General features: G+C 32.7%; 1 protein-coding gene and 1 long non-coding RNA gene across 7 annotated transcripts in view; one reads left to right on the top strand and one right to left on the bottom strand.

Annotated features, from left to right (window-relative positions):
* Positions 1 to 22,850, top strand: part of LOC132703895 (rho GTPase-activating protein 100F) — a 254,191-nt gene that overhangs the window by 199,730 nt on the left and 31,611 nt on the right. For all 5 annotated transcript variants that reach the window (XM_060673411.1, XM_060673412.1, XM_060673413.1 and 2 more), the window contains 3 exons: positions 2,867 to 3,088; positions 5,958 to 6,025; positions 19,457 to 19,655. In XM_060673411.1, the coding sequence (XP_060529394.1) occupies positions 2,867 to 3,088; positions 5,958 to 6,025; positions 19,457 to 19,655 (489 nt within the window). The remainder of the gene's footprint in view (positions 1 to 2,866; positions 3,089 to 5,957; positions 6,026 to 19,456; positions 19,656 to 22,850) is intronic.
* LOC132703897 (uncharacterized) lies at positions 2,447 to 17,469 on the bottom strand. 2 transcript variants are annotated; one of them, XR_009619185.1, is made up of 4 exons: positions 11,659 to 17,469; positions 11,297 to 11,541; positions 3,313 to 5,218; positions 2,447 to 2,587 (listed from the first exon to the last, which is right to left on the bottom strand). It is a non-coding gene; the product is annotated as an uncharacterized LOC132703897 (long non-coding RNA). The 2 variants fall into 2 exon arrangements; XR_009619184.1 differs by lacking the exon at positions 2,447 to 2,587 and having other exon boundaries at positions 3,096 to 5,218.

Below are 22,850 nucleotides of genomic sequence, written 5' to 3'. Positions count from 1 at the left end.
TTATCTTTCGGATAAATAAAATTCATGTGGATCGAATAATCCATCGTTGTTTTATTCCAACTTAAAGTTTTATATATCGAAAAAAAAACACCCCTTATAAATCTGTAAAATTATATAATGCTAAACTAAGTGAACAAAATGTTTCCTGTGTTCTTGTGAGGCTTGCTACCATCTCTTTCCATGCCCAATTATTAATACTCTAACATTGATATGCCTAAAATTTTAACACCATTAACAGCTTGTTTTAATGAAATTAATTAACATGAACATTGGTATGCCTAAAAATTTAAGACCATTTAATTATTAACTGATTATTTTCGGCAAATTTGTTTTCTCCCCTAAAAAGTTCATGAAATTAGTGCATTTAATACATTAGTTTTCATCATATGAAGTCCTTTCGTTTTTTTTTTAATTCGGGTTTTTACAATTACAAATTTTCTGTCAAATTTTTAAGAAACTTATAATACTAATACTCCGATGATTCCGGAGATAATTCTATATGTGTTCGTATAATTTATGCTCAGAAAATATTTGCAACGTTCTGTCACTTCTTGTCAACATGTCTACTTCAAATTCTTAAATGGAATGAATACCCAGTATATTATTACATTTTCAAATTTTGTGTGAAATTCAAAACATATTTTATCTATGTATTTATGTATGTATGTATGTATGTATGTATGTATGTATGTATGTATGTATGTATGTGTATGTATGTATGTGTATGTATGTATGTATTTATGTATGTATGTGTATGTATGTATGTATGTATGTATGTATGTATGTATGTATGTATGTATGTATGTATGTATGTATGTATGTATGTATGTATGTATGTATGTATGTATGTATGTATGTATGTATGTATGTATGTATGTATGTATGTATGTATGTATGTATGTATGTATGTATGTATGTATGTATGTATGTATGTATGTATGTATGTATGTATGTATGTATGTATGTATGTATGTATGTATGTATGTATGTATGTATGTATGTATGTATGTATGTATGTATGTATGTATGTATGTATGTATGTATGTATGTATGTATGTATGTATGTATGTATGTATGTATGTATGTATGTATGTATGTATGTATGTATGTATGTATGTATGTATGTATGTATGTATGTATGTATGTATGTATGTATGTATGTATGTATGTATGTATGTATGTATGTATGTATGTATGTATGTATGTATGTATGTATGTATGTATGTATGTATGTATGTATGTATGTATGTATGTATGTATGTATGTATGTATGTATGTATGTATGTATGTATGTATGTATGTATGTATGTATGTATGTATGTATGTATGTATGTATGTATGTATGTATGTATGTATGTATGTATGTATGTATGTATGTATGTATGTATGTATGTATGTATGTATGTATGTATGTATGTATGTTTGTATGTATGTATGTATGTATGTATGTATGTATGTATGTATGTATGTATGTATGTATGTATGTATGTATGTATGTATGTATGTATGTATGTATGTATGTATGTATGTATGTATGTATGTATGTATGTATGTATGTATGTATGTATGTATGTATGTATGTATGTATGTATGTATGTATGTATGTATGTATGTATGTATGTATGTATGTATGTATGTATGTATGTATGTATGTATGTATGTATGTATGTATGTATGTATGTATGTATGTATGTATGTATGTATGTATGTATGTATGTATGTATGTATGTATGTATGTATGTATGTATGTATGTATGTATGTATGTATGTATGTATGTATGTATGTATGTATGTATGTATGTATGTATGTATGTTTGTATGTATTCTTGTATGTATATGTCCTATACCTATGTCTAACCTTTTCTGAGATATTTCCACCTTAAATAAAAATTGCCCCTGCGGTTAAACTAATTTTGAAGTTACATATTTTTGTAATTCCTAAAAATTTGATCTTCATATGTGCGATCAAGTCCAGAACTTTTTCTCTATAGAACTGCATTAGGATCACCTATACCTATTTTGAACTATATGAAAAATAATTAGCTTTTATTATAGGATCCTATTTGTTCGGCTGAACATTTTTCCATCACGTACATGGTTAAGGAAAAATATTTTTTGTGGTCTGTTGTTAAACATGACAATTGATCTTGTTTTATCGACAGCTGTCACTGGCAAAAATTTAATTAATTATCGAAGAATACCCAAATGCCCAAATGCTGACATTCTTAATTTGTTTTATATTCAAGGTGATTGTTAGAATGTGCTGGTTAGAATGTGCTGGGGAGAACTTGTAGAGTTTTCAGTGCACGTCCCCATTTTCTGGTAATTAACAAAACAAAATTCAAAAAATTAACTTTACTAAGTTACAAAGAAATAAGAAAATTTAATTTAACAACTAAGTTACAAAAAAAAAAGAAGAAAATGAAAGATGTTCTATATGCTGCCCGTGCATTTGTTGTTCTTTGTACACCTGCTGTGGCTCGTTGAATTGTTGATAGTCCAATTCGGCTGAAGCTCTCTGTACCCTCTCAGATAAATCTTCTCTGGTATTCACTTGAGAAAAAAACACTTTACTTTTGATATATCCCTGCAAATAAAAATCAAGTGACGTCAAATCAGGTAACCGCGGAGGCACCTCCAAGGCCCATGAGGACCAATCCAGCAATCTTCAAATAATTGACCTGATATTATTGCAAAAACATTCAAACTAAACGTGTTTTGAAAATGTACCGGGTGATATAATGTGTAATGTTATAACTTTCGCCGAATACTGCTGTAACGGATTTTAAAATAACTCGGATTAGATTCGTTTGACTTGAAGCCTTTAAGTATCTTGGCAAGTTCGATAGAAATGTAATTTTTACAGAATTTTTGAAGTATAAAATCGATAAACCCGGAATGACCAGCGGCACCTCAATGACTGGCCTGTCTCAGCTCGCCGGTGGTTCTTTCCAATCGTCTGCCGACGAACCAGTCAGTGGTATGCTTTGGGTGCACCTTTTAGCTGGCAGGGGCTTACGGGCTTCCACCGGTACCTCAGCCGCTACCACCCCCGTCACACCCAGCGGCGGAACACCGATTATCAGCGGTGAGTAAACTATGCAAATACCTAATGCCTAAACATTTGTCTTCCTAAAACCTAAATCTATTTAAAATTGCGAAGAAATTAAACTTAGGACGGTTTAATAATAGATGGATGGATGGATGGAAAAAAAATTCAAAAGGTAAAGTAAAAAAATAAAAAAATTCAAAAATAATTTTAGCAATTCAGTATCTGCTATTGCCAGCTCTAACTCTAATGATGTTTCTCACCTTCCGTGGAAGGTAAAGCTCTTATATACCCTAAGTTTAATTTTTTCCATTCTTCTCTTTAGGTATTTTCCAGTTCATCAAGATTCTCTGGAACAATATTACTCATGCTCTCATGCTCCTTCCTACGTAGTCCCAAATATGTTCCATTGGGTTTGGCTCCGGATTCACTGCTGGCGAAGCTATAATTTGAACGTCCACCTCTAATAGGTTGAACAAACGGCACTATATTTTCCTCAAGAACCTCTCTTATATACCAACCAGCTGTTGAGGATACCCCACGAAATACTATTTGAGAACAAATGCCTCGCTCAATCACAATCACCTCCAAAATTTCTGCACTTCTGTAAACTGGAATACGTCTATCAGATACTAGTAATAAATACGAAGGCTGCTACTTATATTTCTAGCCTTGGCAACATCGAGTGGGTTTAGGTACAATCTGACATTTCAATTGAAAAATTTAATAATTTTTAGGTCAAATGTTCTCAGAACGTTTTGATCTACAATCATATTTTATCAATCAAACAATCAATTTCGACATGGATTACCAAGAAAAGAATGCACCGATGAACTTAATTTTTTATATGGCGAAGAAGCACCACCTTACAGCTCTGTGAAAAATTTGTAAAAGAATTCAATCATGGTCGATGTTCGCTTCAAGATGAATTTCGTGAAGATTGTCCAAAATCAGTTGTTGTGCCACAAAACATCGATGCTACGGTTGACCTATAATGCAAGATGGTGTTATATGACAGACATATGGTGATATTGAGGCATCCTGACGATTAGTATGACAAGCAAAAGGCTCGTGTCGACTGGTGCAAACAAATGTTGGAAAAATATTAATGTGGAGTTTTAAAAGCGGTCTATAAGATCCGCACAGATAACGAATCATTGATCTGTTCATAAGCAATCGACCTAGATGAACAAAATCCAACAAAAGTTGTTCGCCGAAGAAGCACATCGAAGCAAATGGTTGCTTGTTTTCTCGGTCACGTAGCCACAGTGCCGTTAGAGAGACGTAAGACCATTTGTTTGCCCGAAGTCATCGAAAAAATTCGTCAAAATAAACAGAATCATACTTCATCATGACAATGCGAGCTCTCACACATCACTAATGAAAAGAAATTTTTGAATATCCAAAACATCGAATTGACCCGCCGTGCAGCCCTGATTCGGCACCTAAAGACTTCTTTTTATTCCCGCACATTAAAAAAAAAGTTACGTGGTCAACGATTTTCTACGTTTGAAGAACCATTTAATGTGCTCAAAAGAACTGTTTTGAAGCTAACTCAATCAGAGTGGAAAAGCTGCCAAAGGTTGGTTCCAACGCATGCAAAACTGCATTAATCTTCATGGAAAATATTTTGAAAAACACCAAAACCAATTTCGATGATAAATATTTGTTTTTTTTATTATTTGGCCAGATATATAAGTAGCAGCCCTAGTATGATCTGTTCATAGATATAAGAAAGTGACTAATTGCTTTTGAACGGATTATCCAAGGGTCATTAATATACAATGCAACAAGATTAGTATTACATTAAGGTAATTATTAATTAATTCATTATTAATTATAGTAATAATCTTGTTGCATTGTGTGTTAATGACCACTCTTGGATATTCAATTCAAAAGCAATTGGTCACTTTCTTATATCTATGATCAGACCTTGACCCATCCGTAAAAATAACATCAGCTCAGTTGTGGATATTCCAATTTTAACATGTTCTCTGGCGACCCTTAAACGTGCCAGACGATGTTGGTTAACAAGGGAGCAGTAAGAGGCAAACTGGCTCTTTTTGCAAATTCCCTTAATTTATTCTTAACTGAATTCCAAGATATCTGAACATTACAGACTCTGTAGAGAACAGTTTGCAGGTGTTGGTTGATTCTCAGCGCAAACATCTACAATTAAAATCAGCATTTTGGGCTCCATGTTAGAGTATATAGAATTTAAATGGCTTAAAAATATCGTGATATCCAACATCGACACCTTCCATAGAGAACAAGACGCTACTTTGGTGATACTCTTGTTATTTGGTCTTATATTCAAGAATACTTCCGATATTTTTTAGCCATTAAAATTCAATACACCCTAACATACGGTTTACTATTGAATTACAAACAAATAATATTCTCACATTGTTAGAAATTCAGACCTAACATTGGGTCATTCTGTTTACAGAAAACACACACACAGCACATAGAGCGACAGCTTTGTCACATCACTATCCGGTCCAATAATCAACGGTTATCAACTTTCTTGTTTACAAAGTCGTAAAACTATGTTTACGCTAGTGACTGAATCCAGAATTAAAATACTTTACATCTGCTCTTCTATCTAATAATTTTCACTTTAGAGATATTAAGCGTTCCATGACAAAATACACTTCACCACAACCTTCCACAGACAATGATTCCGAAAGCAATCCCACTCATTCTACTGTTGTCCTTCCTTATATTCAACCACATATAAAAAGTTCCTAAGTATAACGTTATTATTAAAAAAAGGAGTTTCATAAATAATATTCTCGTAAAGAATATCTTTAGTTCAAAACTTTTTAAAGTTTTTTAGTTAAACAGAAGAAAGCAAATATCGAGTTATGGTGATTTTATATTAAATGTGTGTATTTTCTTATCCTAGGTTCGACGGCACTGAGGGACTTGTACTGCGTACTGGAATGCGACAGGGTACACAAAGCGCGCACAGTGGTAAGGCACATTGTTTTTAATATTTCTATGATCTGCAGCTGTAAACTCTAGACACGCTCGTACTTTATCCAACAAAACTCAGGGTTAATAGAAATGGTAATAGTAAACTATCTGTATTAATAATCAAGAAATTACAAAATAAGTTGTAATACAAGATTGGCGACACTCGCAAATTACGTTGTTCCATGTATCCACAAGAACCTAAAAAACGTAATATTTATTTAAAATATTTAGATCCATACAATATTATACTATTATTTGCTAATTGCTAATAAACGATTTATAAGCTTGATTTAAAGACTTTGTTGTTGAAAGACACGTTTTAGCATACATTATTTCATTAAATATTTTAACGCTATTAGCTACCAGCTGCGTCTAGGAACAGAATAATTCAAACATTTATTATGTTTATTATAGTTTATCATGCACGGAGCCTTATTAGAGTATAGATGGCCAACTGATCTATATAACGGTCCTCTAGCTTGAGCCAACCCGAATTCCAAGGTATAACTTAAACGGATTCTGAAGTCGTTAGAGTGTCTCCTTATCTCGATTTAGAATGGATGGCCATTAGATGATACCACAAAGTTTAAGTTTGACTTCCTTACTGAGAAGATGTTTATGAATACGCAATATCGTCAACTTATCAAAGTGTCCAAACGTATTTTCGTAGCCGCATGAAAAGCTTTTCTAGCAAAAAAAAGACAACTATTACTAAGTATTATCGGCGCATTGATAAGAACTACAAAATGTAGGAAAAGTAGAAAAATTAGCTGTAAACATTACATTAGGTGTCTGAGCAAGAAAATTTTTTAAAAATTAAAAAACTATTCAATTTTTGTCAAAGTATTTCAGTTAAACTAAAAGAAGGGAGCGATCCAAGGTGTCGAACGCTTTGCTAAAGTCCAAAAATTTGAGACAAGAGTTTATTTATCAATTAGCTGCTGTCAACAAATCAGCAGTAACATGAGGTAAAGCAGTGCTGAGACTGAGAAGCTTGGAGAATTTTGTTATCGCTTAGAAACTGACGAAGTTGTTTAGCCGAAAATTTTTCAACAAACTTTGAGATTGTGTGCAACAAGATGGTTGATCTAAAATCGTTAATGACTGGATACTCTTTCTTCGGAACGCGTATAACTTTAGCTTGCTTCCGAGAGTGATATGATCTATTAAATATGGAGTAGTCAAAAGATTCATTTTGATACTAACATTCGCTGAGCCCCGGTGGTAACTTTTAATACTTATCAAAGTTTTATTAACTTACTTCGGGTAGACTTTAAACGAATTGAATTAGGATTAAACTATTTGTTAGTGTAATTTGCAGAGACAAACCACCATCGGCTCCAAAAGAAATAAAAACAGCATTAAAACTATTCAGTTGGCCTCAATTGTTTCAGACATTAAAGTAGTATTAGTGTGCACATGAAGTCTACCCAAAGTACACCACAAATGTTTAGGATCAGCCATACATTTGCCAGATATGTCCTTTTCTCGGCTCTCGCACATGAGTTTACAAATATACCAAGTTTTAAAAAGTTTTTATTTTTAGGATCTGCAAACTTCTGTTTAACTATACAGTTTGGCCCAAAAGTGTTAAAAGCATCGAAGCTTTGTTTTTTGAAATGCATATTTCGATTATACTACCAAAATAAGTGTATTTTTCAATAATGTTTATGGAACTTGAAGCTTTAATTTTTTAAAATAATTTTAATTTTGTCAAAATGCAACCTAATTTCTCAAATACATAAAGAAGTATTTCATTAATAAAGGGCTTTCCATCTTATATAAATAAAACGCTTTTTTTATCTCGGTGAACGTCAGCTGTTCTGTTAAATTAACTGTGCATGCATGTGAAAGCACATAATGATAATATAAATATAAAAGGTGTTGAAAGTAAATTTAAAAGCTTTGCTAATCTGCGAATATTGAATCAACAGTATAACAGATGTATGCCAGATAGACCTTTTAGTGTTGTGGCGATTAATATAAGCCTTTTGAGGAATTAACTTGGGAAATCTTTGTACGAAATATAAATTCGTTATCAAAGATTGTGCTTAATTGCGAAGTTTTCTAAATATTTTTTTTATTGCATCTAGTTAATGTCTATTTTAATTTAATTTAAATATTTTATAATCGCATGGATCACTTTCACTGATATTTCATGTTTTCATACTTTTTGAGACTAGTTAAAATTTTATTATTTAGAAACAATTCTAAATGCAACGGACTGCAAGAATTAAGTACACTAGACAACAACACGAAAACTATCAATATTAATGGATAATGTTTTTCCATTTTTTATTTATTTATTTTATCTATTTTTTTAAATTTATTATTTATTATAAAGTTTTTAGGATAAATACTTGGTTACCCAGGATGGAAACTATTTCAATATTGGGATATAAAATCAGGTTTAGGTTTTAGATTTAGGTTTCGAAAATGCCATTGAAATAAAAACTTATTTTGATCAAGGAATCATAAAATGCTTTAATATAAAGGGTATTCCGTACAGAAAAATTCAACTTTGATCATTTTAACATTTTTTCTATAATCTGTATAAAAGTAAATTTAAAAAGCAACCATAATTGGACTTCACCTACCTCAGAAGCAAAACCTTTTGGAAACCTTGTATTTTGGTCACCATATTGCGTACCGTATTGTTGATATTGTTAATGATTCGACACATTGGCTGCATGTTAACGTTCTCTTAAATTATCACAATTACGTTTATGTTAGTAAAGAAAGTGAATATGACACATCCAAATGAAACTCAGACAATTAAAATTTTAATTTTTATTGGATATGAAGGACTGGAGTTCAAGAAGTTTGTAATTTGTTTAACGCAAAATATCCAGAAAGATCTATTCTATTACAAAATCCATGCATGAAATTAAACATGTGCATGATAATTTTTATTACTTATTCTTATTTAAACAAAAGTATTATTAGTAGTAGTAAGTAGTAAAGATAGTAAAATAAGCATTCGAAAATATTATTTCAAATTTTGAAAATAGCAATTTAAAAACGTTGTAAATTGCTATTAATGCTATCCTTGGAGTAGTCCTAATTTTAGTTTCGGGCACATGCAATCTTAATGTAACCCGTTTAGTGAAAAATTCACACGTTAAAAGAAATAAAAACAGACTTTTAAAATCATTTAACGTATGATTAATAATAATGATAATAATAATAATAATAATAATAAATTTCTTTTACTTAGGTTTTGGTAATAAAATGGACGTTTATGCTTATTTTTATACTGTTACTATATGTACTATATATAGGGTGCTTGTTTGCTTGTCGCCAACAATGTGGAAAATGAACTAAAAACAAGTACTGGAGAGAAGTCCGCAGGCACTAATGGCGGCTTTATACCTTTGTTTTATTGGCTGGTAAAAGTCACATGACAGAAATGTCTTAGGAAATCTTCTAGAAGTAACAACCGAACTCCTTTAAAATATAAACGTTCCAGTTTAATTAATATAGTAATAATATCTTATAGTATAGTAATATCTTATTATATTATTATTATTGTTATTGTTATTATTATTGTTATTATGATTACAAGAGAACGGAAGAAGCTTCAAATAATAATGTTAGCCAACGAACAGCTTTGCGTAAAGTATCATCCCTACAAAATTAGCTAAAACAAATGCTTCGGCAGGGATTTTGAATAACAAAACTATATGGTCTTATTTCTACTTTCGCAGTTTCTTCCCAAATCCAAATGGCCCATTTTGCTGGAGAAGTGGGTGAAAATTTAAACACGGTATATCCCGGACATTGGATTGGTAGAAGGAGATCATTAGAATGGCTGGAGATTTTCCTCTGGAGATATTTAAAGTCAAACGTCTATTAGAAAAAACCACAAAATTTAGATTGCGTCAAATTTGACACAGAATTCGAAAATGGATCTAGAAAAATGCTATTCTAGTGACATCTACTTTTTTTAAGTCATCCTATATAGTTTCTGTTTCCTGCATCGACGTGTGCCAGAATTTTTCTGGCAATCCAATACCCGATTAGTTTCTTATTAGTTAGTTTGTTTCTTATTTTAGCCGTTCACTCTATATACAGGCCTACGTCGAAAATGCAGGTGCATTTGACAGTTCGTTAGTTCAACAGTTTGAAGCGTAGTTTCACGAAAATATTATTTGTGTTTAAACACAGCGTGTGTAATAACAGTATATTATGCAACAAGTGTGGTAAACAATTTATTCATTTGGCACAAGCCGTGGGAGTGTTTAATAACCAAGTGATTTAATAAAAAAGTTTATCGAATATGTTGCATATTATAATTTTTCTAACACCATTAGTTTTTGACCGTCAAGACTGACAAACGTCAAAATTCTAGCCGTGCGGTAATATCTCCGAAAACACCCGATTGCTGCCTAACCCATGGGGTAATATCCGGGATCCATGGGAAACGAAACTGACGCTGTAAAATGACACTTTCCGCACGCTAGATCTGTGTATAATTAGTTGATTTACAGAAGAGAACAAGTGCGGTAAATGGCATTCGACTCACGAGTTTATTTGACACGAGCAGAACGCAGCGGAGCGAGTGTTTAATAAACGAGTGACTTAAAAAGGTTACCGAACGTATTGCATAGTATTCTTTTTCTACGACCGTTAGTTTTTGGGTACATTTTGTCAAAACAACACGCATACATTCACTGACATGACCGTCAGAATTGACAAACAAAATTCAAAACGTGAGAAATTGTTAGCACTTCGACTGGCTAACAAAAAAAAAGCTTGAAAGAAAAAGCTAAAAGATAACGGGGAGGTAGACTCTTATTGAAGTATTAAATTGAGGGTGGTCAGATTATAATTGTACTCGGTGATTCACTACTCGAAAGTTGTTTAAAGTTGAGGAGTTCGTCCTATTTCTGCCCTGGCCACCCATTTGGTGAGGGGGTGGGTAAAACGTAAGCAAAATTAGAGAGATTTTGGCGCCACCCGTTTTTCACCGAACGTAGCTCCTCGAATAGTGAAAAACTGATAACGGGAAAGGAGGAGTATTAGCTACAAAAAAAAGTCTAGGCCTTAAGTTAATAGCAAGCGTCTATTGTTATTAAACAAAGTCTCCAAAAGAAAAAGGGGGAAAACCAATATAAAGCATAAGCTTCCAAAGTTATAAATAATCGTTTCAGCTTTACGGTCTTGAGTGCTCAATCCTTACATAAGCCGGCCGCATAACATGCAAGTAATACACAAAAGCTCAAAATCAATCTATCAATCCGCTTTAGAACAGTGTAAACTACTCACAAATACCAAATTTTACTGCTATTGCTCTATTTTCCTCTGGTGGATGTTAATCAGCATGACTGTCTAGAATATTCTGGAATGAACGTTCCTCAATCTCAAAGGTCGTCGAGACACAAACTTCACCGTTCACCTTGGGCGACCTTCTTGGAGGTATTGACAAAAGAAAATGCCTGTCGCTAGCTGTCCGAACAAACTAGTGCTTGTTATTTTGATAGGGTCATTTATAATGTCCAGAAATAAAAGGCCTAAAAGGAAGCAGAACCACCCTAAGTACCGAGTTACATCATGCCGTGGCAGAAGAGACCATGTGATAGGGAACAAAAAGTGAAATTTCAAGATAATAACTGGTATAACATGCTTACCAGGTTGTTAGTGGCCTTCCTCGCTAGTTATCAGAGTTGTTTAAATTCGCGTTGCCCAATATATTCAAATCCACAAAACGTGATAACAACTGAATCAACCTTAAAATATGCTTCCAAGAGTAAGGTTAAATATGTCCGCAATTTGGATTGGAAACCTCGATGTCGCCGGTGACACAACCAATTATTATGAACACCCAACTGAATTTCAGGTAAGTGCAAGGTGCAAACATTGTACACTAGTTGAGTACCGATAATATGCCTAAAACTGACTTATAAACATGATTTTATCTTTTTTTTTAGTGTTTTACTGGCGCATGCACCATTTGTGTTTAGATGGATGAGAAGGAAAGACGAGACGTGAGCTGGAATATAGAGGAGATGAAACTAATGACTATCCCTTTTATAGTTGTATATATGCCTATTATTTGTACCTGTTAAAATTATGTTAATTAATACTGCTGGATTAAACTTAGATATTTAACTAAAAGCAATTTTCTGATTTGGGGTAAATCTAGCCTGTAACAAAATATCTCCGAAAACATCCGATTGCTCTCAAACTCGTCCGGTAAAATCCCGGAATTGTCCGTAGTGCCAGCTCGGTGTGTAATTAGGTATCTTACAGACGGTAGTAGAAAAACAAATATCCATGCAATCTCCTTTGGTTATTATGTCATTAGTACATGAAAAAGCTGCCAAACTTAAGTATCAAAATACGTCTATATAGCCGTGCCGGCCGTAAAGTGCATTTTATGATTTTGCCGGTATGAAACCCACTTTTATGCATTAGATAACTAACCATTAAAAACACATAAACTGGTTTATGTCATAGAGGTTTATTTTCTGAATCTGGAATTAGAACGCAGAGAGAATGTTGTGTCCAGACAATAATTTAATTATCAGTTAAGAGTCAAATCAATACTACCGCGAAATTTAAATATGTTTAAGAAACTCGTTTTTAGATAAATGACATTTTGGAACTTTTTCAATGTGCCATACTTCAAACGCGTCCTCAAATTAGATATGTTTTATACATTCTCATTTAAGAATAAAAAGTGTCAAGGAATTCTTATTGAGGACTATATGAAACCCAACTAATTTCCATTAAGAACGAGTGTTCGAAATATCAGGGACGTCTCGCTTGGCAATACTGAATTTTTGTTTATGTCTCAATTTTACTCTTTTTTTTTGGGTCGATTTTGCTGAAAGGCACTAACGAGTTTTTCTTAAAAGTAAGTGTGGTTCTTTTTTAAAGGCTAGCTTGTTGTGAAGTAATGAATATTCGACTGTCTGGTAAATATATGGTCCTTGTTTTTTTTTATATTAAAACTCTTTCTAAAATCTAAAATGTTTCCCGTAAAGGTACCTAACAATATTACTTTAAATTTCCAACTAAAAAATATAATCGGTTTGAATGAATAAAAATTGAAGAGTTCGATTTAATTCATATATCTCGGACGCTTTTCCAGATTGCATCATTTATTCCTTAGTCGTTTAAGAAAATTAGTATCTACGTTATAGCTTTCGAATAATGTGAATTTATTAATGTTTTTCTTTTAAAATGATACTAAAAATAATTTTTCCATAATAAATATTTTATCATAATTTAAAAAAAAAATCATAATTAAAACCTATATGTAAGATCCTAAAAGCACATACAAAATAATCGTTATTTTTCTACTAAAATTTTGAATTTTTTAAAACACTAAAAACTTTGGTCGCTGGTCTAGTTACTTTTAAGTATTCCTTAATAGGAATCTATTACCTTTTTGGCTTTAAAAAATCACTAAAAGTACTTCTTGATTTTCCGTTTCACAAAACTGAATGATGTTTCCAGACAGTAATTTAATTATCAGTTAATCAATCAATACTACCGCGAAATTTAAATCTGTTTAAAAAACTCGTTTATAAATAAACGTGAATGACATTTTGGAACTATTTTACAGGCGGGAGTAGAAAAGAGGTTTTACAGGAATATGCGTGAATAATATTTCAAACACCCTGCGTTTAAACTCATGGAAACTGGTAAAATTCTAACAGTACTTCTCTCTCTCTTTTGTTCAATAGTCCCTTAACTTTAAGTTCAAGCAGTAAGCAAAACAAGGTTTTAGTGCAAGTTCTTAAGTGGGAACCCGTGTATGTCATATAATCCAAATTTCTCCAGTTTTCAAAAATTCGGCAAATAACATTTGTGCTATTGACCAAATTACTAATTTAATAATAATATTACTATTATTCGTTCGTTGTTTTTGAAGAACCAAACAAAATTAATAACATAAGTGCAGCTTTGATATGCCAATAAAGCACTACAAAAAGTTGCTATCAAAATATTCATCGCTTTTATAAAAACTGAAATTGATTGAAACTCGGTTCACAGCGAATTTTGCTGTCCTAAATAATATTAATGTTTATAATTAGATTAATTTGTTATTAATTAAAAGTGCTTACGAAGTAACACTGCATAAAACTAGAGCACTATGGTTATCCGAAATTCAATGCTTTATTGTATTAAAACCTTGTTTCACTATATTATTAATCCAGAAAAGGCACGTTACTGTTGTTCAACACGTACAGCATTGAAAATGCATTCGATTATAATTATTATTTTTATGATGACAATACATATAAAGAAAAACATATATTTAAACCATACGCGGAATATGTTAGATCGGATAGGCTGTGGAAAATTCTATTATTTTAAACTGACTTTGATAAATGTTTCAGAAAACTCTCGATAAAATGATAAATGTTGGCGTCATTATACGGGGCCAAATGAATTCATGGGGTTAATTTTAGATTACCCTGTGGAATAATTACGTTGCTAAGTTTTAAGATCCAATTATGTTCTACAGTGTTTCGTGGTTCATGTTTTTATGATTATCGGTTCATTTTTAAGAGCAAAATAAACAGGTCACTACTTTAAAGGAAATGTAATTCTTCTACTTCCGTACTTTTATTGGGCCCTTCCACTATCGACACTCACATTCACATCCGTCGATCGCAATGTGAACGACATCCGTCGATCTGTCTTCCTAAAGTTCAAAGAACAACATTAATCGGCTAGTAAACTTTTAATTCCATGTACAGCAAACTCAATTAATCTATTATAACCAAGCATGTAATGTAAAGTAATTTATTTCACAAGGTCAGACTACGGGCTCAAAGTACATGCCAAGAAAACTTTAGCATTAGCAGTAGGGTCCAAATTACATTGGGAAATAAAGCAGAGAGCAAAAAATTATGGAAGGGAACAAGAACATAAATGAGTTTGTAGGAACCTATGCCTATCTATATTAAAAACCAGACAATGCATAACATGTTTTTAGCAGCTCTAAAAAATTCAAGTATATGTGAGTTTACTTCCAGCGGATCCATCTCCTATACTATCTACGATTTAGCTAATTTTTCAAAGAAACTTTCACAGGCTACTGTAATACTATTTACAAAACTTCTCGATTCCTCCTGCATTGGTTCTTTATAATTCAAACTTGCTGACATTTCACCAAGAGGACGATGGACGAAACGTCACCACGTCAGCATGCAGCAAAGAAATATTTGGAACCATTGGTGACATAGGACTTATTTTTACCTTCTAAAAGATTCCTACTCGTTTTTGCATTAAAGTTGGTAGACTACAGACTCGGGAGGAGTAATTTATTTTTTTGCTCGTTATTTCCCTAATGCACTTGCTCATATATATTGTAAGAATATTTCATTTACATCGCTCTACTTTCAAAAGAGCAATCGAAAGTTTTCTTCAAACTGGCAGATATAAGTTTTAGGGTACTTGCAATTGAATTGGTTTGTTAAAAAGAAATAAATTTTTAGTATTACGGCGTGTTAAAAGGATGTCTGCTAGATCTACATTAAAAAGAAAGCTCGAAAAATTATTGTATATTTGAGACTAATATTAAGTTTGTGGACATCAATTCTAAAACTTATTTTATTGTAAAGATGTGGAGATCTTAAATTAATAATTTTCTGGCAATTCTATGAAGTTTTATTATTATCTCTATTAGTAGAAGACATGAATTTTACATTTTTCGTATGAGTTTACTACAGAATTTTTAAATTGATATAAGATAAGGCAGGTGAAAATTTTGAAGTATAAATAGAAATTATCTTTGGTCCTAGTACAAAACTCTCTGGAACTCCCTTTTTCAAATTCATTCAGAATTTGGATGTCTACAATTTACAGCTTTCATTTTAATTTTAAACGACGACTTAAAGCATCAAAAGCTTTTGTGTAGTCGAGCAGTCATAAGTTTTGAGGTAATATTTCATTTTTCTTCAAATATTTTTCAATTTGTTTTTTTTTTTTTAATTTTTCAAAAATCTTGTCAAAGCTAGGCAAAATGGTCGAATATTATTGCAAGTTACAGGACTAGAGATTTTGGCGAGAAGATTTACTTTGACAATCTTCCACTTTTCCGAAAAGAGTGAAAAAGAGTGAGTTTATAATGCAAGAGTTAATTAAATAAGTTATTTATGACAATAAAAAGGGGTCAACAAAATGGTTATTTTTTTTAATTGGTAACCTAATTATTCCAGAGGGCTTTTAAAAGAAAAGTCATGAAGCAACCTCAAATTCCTCAAATTTAACCTAAAATCTCAGTGAGGTATTTTTTGCAGTATATAATAACGGCTTAGGGAGATGTGCTCCTTTTTATCACATACAGGGTTTCCATTGGAAGTTTTGTTGGAAACAAAATAAATATTGTTATTACACTTGGGATATGACCTCATGCAGAAACGTATTGTCAGTTATCACTGAAATGAAGTTTCTCGACGAAAAATTACAAGAAAAAGTGCCCGGAATTTGAATGAATAAAATTCTGGGTTTCTTGGTAATACTTGGGGAGTGCAGCAGAGTTGTGAGTAGAACTTTCTGATTAATTCATTAATCAGAAGGTTGAAAAAAATGTTTGGGGAAAATGGTATAAATGGAAATATCATTAATGTGTTAGTTTATTTTCATGCGCATGTGGAAAAAGATTTGGGGATGTCAAGAAATTTCGTATACAGGATTTTGAAACAGAATGGATTGCACCCCTGTAAATTTAATACCGCGTACCCTCTCCACCAAGAAGGTTTTGCCGGGCGTACACAATTTTGCGAGATATTCCTAATTCTTAATTCATTCATAATTTGGACTGATAAATACAAATTTACAAGGGAAGACATTTTTATTACAAACAATCGACATAATAATAATACTAATGTTTACGAATTAATTGTTCGAATACCCAGAAATTTAGACTCATTATATCAAGGGGAAATAGAGAGCATGACAACAAGGTCTGCCGTGGACCGCATTGTGGAATGGTTACTACAAAATGGGGGACATATTGAATATTTACATTAACGGTTACTTTCTGTACGGTGTTTATTTCGCACTTTTGTTTCAAAGAAATACTCTCTTTGGCATCTGACAATACGTTTCTGCATGGCCAGTTGGAATAAAAGTCAGCAATGGAGAATATTAAGACATAGGTATAGGTATAGGAAGGTGGGTGTAGGTAAAGGAACATGTATAATCAAGAAAAATTGTGATATGCATTGTAAAGGGTTGGGGGAAGGTGGTTGTAAATCACTCTCAAAATTTTACGGGAAAGAGCGGCAAGAAAACGGTAGGACATACAACACCCGAAACGATTAAACCCACCTCAATGGTTTCCCGCGTCGTCGTCTGCCCGGCCAGGTCTTCTTAGGGGTATTTTCTGGAGGGTTGAGGATGGTAAGGACCACAACACAGCGCGGGATTCTCGCGAACCGGTCACAAAAGAGAGCTTGTTTTTTCGTGTATCACACTACGGACGTTCACGCAAGTCTGTTTTTTCTCATCGTGTTTTTTTTTGGGTATGGTGGGGGTGTTGTATACACAGCGCGAAAAAAAAAGTCAACTCAAGGGAATAAAATTATGAAGTTACCGAAAAATGTTATTCAATCCTTAACATGCATAAAAAAAATGACTTTTAATAATATTATATTTATATTTACATTATTATATTATATTTATATTATTACATTCATTAGCTATCATATGTGTATGTTTTAATTGAATGTTACGTTTTTACGCCAAAATATCACACTTTATCGAAGCGAATTTAAAACAAAAGGTTAAATTATGTTGTCTTATAGCGAACAAGATGGCGGATAGGTGTAGGAACATTAGTGGAATCTCAATGATACCACTGATTTCGGGTACAACCGGCAACATTGCAAAAGCGAATAAAAATACGTCAGGGCCAATTATGGTCTTATACCAAATTTCACAGTAACATCTATTTTGTTTGTCATAGTTCTGTTGCATTTTGTGCATTAGAATCAACAAATGAGTTTCTGGAAAAACAATAATCAAAATGGCTCATTTATATCAACACGCTTGGGTTTCCGATAAACATTCTATAATTGTTGAGACGCTTTGTGTAACGGTGAGGTTACATACTGTAAAATCTAATCCGTACATAATTACTACTAATCTATCGCGGGACATGGGACAATCTTGAACTCTCATTTCCTTCAAATAATCAGTGTTTCACTACTCCTTTTTAAAAAATCAGATGTCGATATTTGAAAAGAGACCTGTTGAGTCTGAACTGTTTAGATTGCAAAGATCAAAATTATAAAACATGCGTTATTCTTTATTCATTTTTATCCAAATTTCGGAAACAATCATCACACCACATCCAAAAATTAACTTTTCTGGTTCTGGTCGTGTTTTTTGAAGTAAGTAGCATAACTCCGTTTGTGTTTTGTTGTTCTGCATCCTAATACAGGATTTTAAGTGCAAAAATGCGCAAAAGTGTTAAACTGTTCAATTTGCCCCTTTGTTCTATAATGCTTATTGCTTGTCGTTGTGGTTCTCCAAACTATATACCGTTTTTACGACATAATCCGGTATTTAACTTTAGTAAATTAAAAAAAACCCGTAGACCTACCTCGATTGGATTTCTCTTTCTAACCGTCAATAAATAGATACGCAATTCCACAATAACATTCCAGAACCGTACTTCAGTACTTCGTGCATGCAAATGAGGCAAGCTGAGGGATTTGTGGAGAGTTTCATCGGTGAGATTTCTCTATTATTATTCGTCCATGCAGTGAAAAATCGATTCTTACTTTTAAATCCTTAACAGTCCGCAGTTTTTGTCGGCTAACATCTTAAATACGACCCTGCCTTGTGGTACACGTGCCATAGGTTGTAAAAACTGTAGATATTTTGGAGAACTCTACCAAATATTTACTGGGCAATTTCGCTTACATTTAGAAATTAAATTGATTCATCCATATAGGGAAGTTTTTTAGTATATTTGTTGGATACTAGGAATAAAATTATTAAGAAGCTCACCTCAATTAATGTTTGAAACATATACATTTTTAGATATATCAATCATATCTGTGTTCTTGAAATTGTTTATTATTTGAAAGGGGCACCTGACTTTTGCAGAAAGCACAAATATTAAATTAATATTCATTATTAGAAAAATTGATGATGAAAATAAACACACAAAGAACTAGTTCCATTCGGGAAGTACAAAATGAATAACAAACCAAAACAACTGTTTGAGATTTATGTCTGACTACAAAAGTCCAATAGGATCGGGTGTTCAGTTTACATTCTATTAACTTCAAGCTCACATGACAAAAAACCCACCTAATATTGGTTAGTTTTGGTTAGGTTAAAAGACACTTTAGTAAAAAAAAAATCGTTTGAATGAGTTGAGCACCCATGGTGAGCAAAAATCAGACCGTACACATAAGGCAACAGCCCGTATTAAATGTCGGTCATATTTTGCAGGTGAGAACCGGCGATTTAGTGTTCGATTGGGACGAAAGTTTCGAACTCGACCTGGTCAACAACAGGGAATTGGATTTGTTAATTTACTCGTGGGACCCGCAGTACAGGCACAAACTCTGCTACAAAGGGTCCGTGTATCTGCCCACTCTGCTCAAGTCCGGCCCCATACACCAGCTGGCGCTTAAAATCGAACCCAGAGGTAAATATTTGTGGGGCTATTATCGAAATGCGGTTATGTGGTTGTTTTACGGGTCGCGGGGCTTTTAGAGTTTACCACTCGATAGTTTAGCTTCGTTATACGAGCCTGCCTGTTTAATTTATTATTCACTATAGTAGTATTCTTGAGTAAAAGGTCGACGTGTTAATATAGACCACAAAGAATATCCATATTTCAAGTGCGCGAACTTCAACTAAAGTATTATATAGGGTATTCACTTCCCGAATGTATCTAAATCAATGTTTATCACACAAAAAATCAATGATTTATCTACAATTACTACAATATTACTACTCTAATTACTTTCATTTTTTTTGTTCATCTCTTCAACTTGCGACAAAAATCTCTTTGTTGTATAATCATTTTTAAGTAATTAATGCAACACATTTCTATCGCTTTATTTTTTATTAAACCAGACTGTTAATTAGGATCTAAATTATAAGTACACTTTAGTTTTTGATTGTTGGAATGCTCAGAAGATTAACTCCCACCAAAATGTGCAAAATAGTAATTAATAGTTTATAATAGTTAACTAGAACAACTTAAAGTGATAAAGCATATTTCAAAAAGGCGTAAAGTAATAAAACCTTATTCTGGATAAAAAGGAAGGCCGTTTGCATGGTTTGACGTTGATTTTATTGCAAATTCGGAAAATTCTTAAAAAGGAAAGGATTTTATTTTAGCAGAATAAGAATTAAGTATTACGTACAAAAATTTAAATAATAAGGTTGCTTGGTTTAATTTGGGCATTTCATTTATTATATTTTCATGAATACGATTTAGAAAGACGTTTCGGAATTATTAACGTTCATCCTCATTATTGGCCTAAAAAAAGATGCACTTGTTGCTTATTTATTTTGAAAAACTTCATGTTTAAATAAAAAAAATCTGGGTTGCTGGGTTGCCGTACTTCGCTCATCATCAGTTTTCTCGTTATTTTTTTTTGAAATATGAACCCCACTATGTTATACTATATTTAGATAGGCTACATTCAATGATATATAACAAGTCAATGTTTTCAAATTATTAGTCATCCTCGAAGCTCAAGAATACACCCACAAAATATCCACGGCAAATTTGGAAACGTTCTGTACAATTGAAGAAACAGCCAGCGTCAACTCTCCAATAGTAGCAATAACAGTTCATTTACTAGTAAATAATTTTGAAATTTCCTTCATCCAGTATTTATACTATTAATTATTTTTCTCTATTCCTTCTTTTTTCGCTCATAGTGTTTACTGTGGAAGGAAAAATAGGTATCGTAGAATGTTATTTATTAAGTAATCAAAGAGGAACTATAGCTGTTAAAAACTACATGAATAAACTTCCATTTGGGAAAACTCTAGCAAAAAAAAATATTTTACAAAATCTACCGTCGGTTTAGGAAAAAAGCGGCTAGATATTCTATTGCACTTTCACCTGCTTAATCTTACTTAGAAAACATTAAAAGTCCCTTTTAATTTGTCTTATCTGCCTAAAAAGCTTATAAATTTTGAAAAATCTATGAAATCGAATTTTTCGAAAGTATACGCGCTGGGCAACGAAACATATCTCAGCAACGGTAAGTTCTAGGGGATCGCCATTGGTACAGAAATGATCAGCGTCAAAAACTTTTTTTTTCTGTTCTCCATTATCCGTTCTCTGTAGACCTGACATTAATTGGCTATATCTTTTGAACGGTTTATAACACGGCCTTCAAATTTGGCTCCTTTTAAGCTGTGCATGAGCTACACAAACCAGTAAAAAATGGGTCCGCTGAAATCACGGCGTCCATCTTTTTTTTAGATTTTCGACTGTTTTTTGAACATTGCCATGAAACACGATAAGTGCCCGAAATTCGAAGCCATCCACCTAAAATTTGACAGATATATAGAGCTTAGCTCCGTAACGAAGCTTATTGAAACTGGGGGGCCTGGGGGGTCGGGAAGTATTTTCAAAAATTTAAAAATTGAACTTGCAGAGTATCGAGAAAAAAATCATTTCTCCAAGACAGTATATGCTATCGAAAAAGTTCTTTACCCATGATGATTTTTTAAAAATGTACAGGGTCCGTCGGTAATTTACAAAAAACTGAAAATTGAGCTCCCTTTATATTGATAACAGACCATAACTAGAAGTCTGTGATTCTGTTGTCAGTTTCTTTCACATTTCTATATTGCCCGTATGAACGGCTAAAACTTTTGTATTTAAGGTTTTCACATATTATACAGGGTGTTCGGAATATTCTGTGCTATATTCTAAAACATTATAGGTATCTCAAATATGTAGTCATTAAATTTGGCAAGGAAGTAAAAGTCCGGGCGCACATCTAAACAGTAGAAATTGAGATTAATAAAATGTCACTAAATAGTTTTTAAAAAAATTTGAAAAATTTTCTTTGATTATTTTGTCGTCCAGAAAAACACGATTTTCTCAAAAACTATTGAACCGATCGGCAAAATTTTATAGCCAGACAATGCGGGAGATCCGAGGCTATGACTTTTATTTTAGGCATTTTAGGAGTAAATTATTAACCGCAAATCATAATTCGTAAAAAATATGGTCAATCGGTTCAAACATTCAACGGTTCATTACGGCGGACTACATAGTTTCAGTAAGAAATTATTTTCTCGAAAACCATTTACTCCATTGAAAAAATTGGACCAGGAAATGTTTGAAATCCAGGACTAAAACCTCCATTTGTGACATTTTTTCAATTATGTACAGGGTGTATCGATTATGGACAAACAAGCAAAGACCCTGAAAATTGCCGTTTTCGTGGGTATATTACTAGCCATTAATAAAAAGCTGTAAAAAAAGGAATAATTTGGTTTAAACGGTATCATAAACTGCATCGAAACAGTTCCAAGTTTTGTCTATCATACTGGGTGCGCGAGATATTAAAAAAAGAACATTACAAATACCTGTTACTTGTACAAATTACAACATTTATCAAAGTTTGCCGGCACTTTGAAGTTCAGCGGGACTTAAAAGATGCTTTATACAGGTTGTATGCATACTAAAATTACATTGATTTTGCGAAAGTTCCATAGTGCTCCGCTGGAGCGCTATAGAAAAACAATGCATCCCTCTAGGACAAGAAACCGCGAAGCGCCTTCTTTTTAAAATAAAAAGCTGCTTCGCTCTACGAGCTACGAACTTGACCCCGCCCACCGACAATTTTTAGAAAGCAATCTT

This window comes from Cylas formicarius, unplaced genomic scaffold, assembly GCF_029955315.1.
Source record: "Cylas formicarius isolate icCylForm1 unplaced genomic scaffold, icCylForm1.1 PGA_scaffold_6__28_contigs__length_40554024, whole genome shotgun sequence".
Taxonomy (NCBI): domain Eukaryota; kingdom Metazoa; phylum Arthropoda; class Insecta; order Coleoptera; family Brentidae; genus Cylas; species Cylas formicarius.
This window is presented reverse-complemented; position numbering and strand designations above follow the sequence as displayed.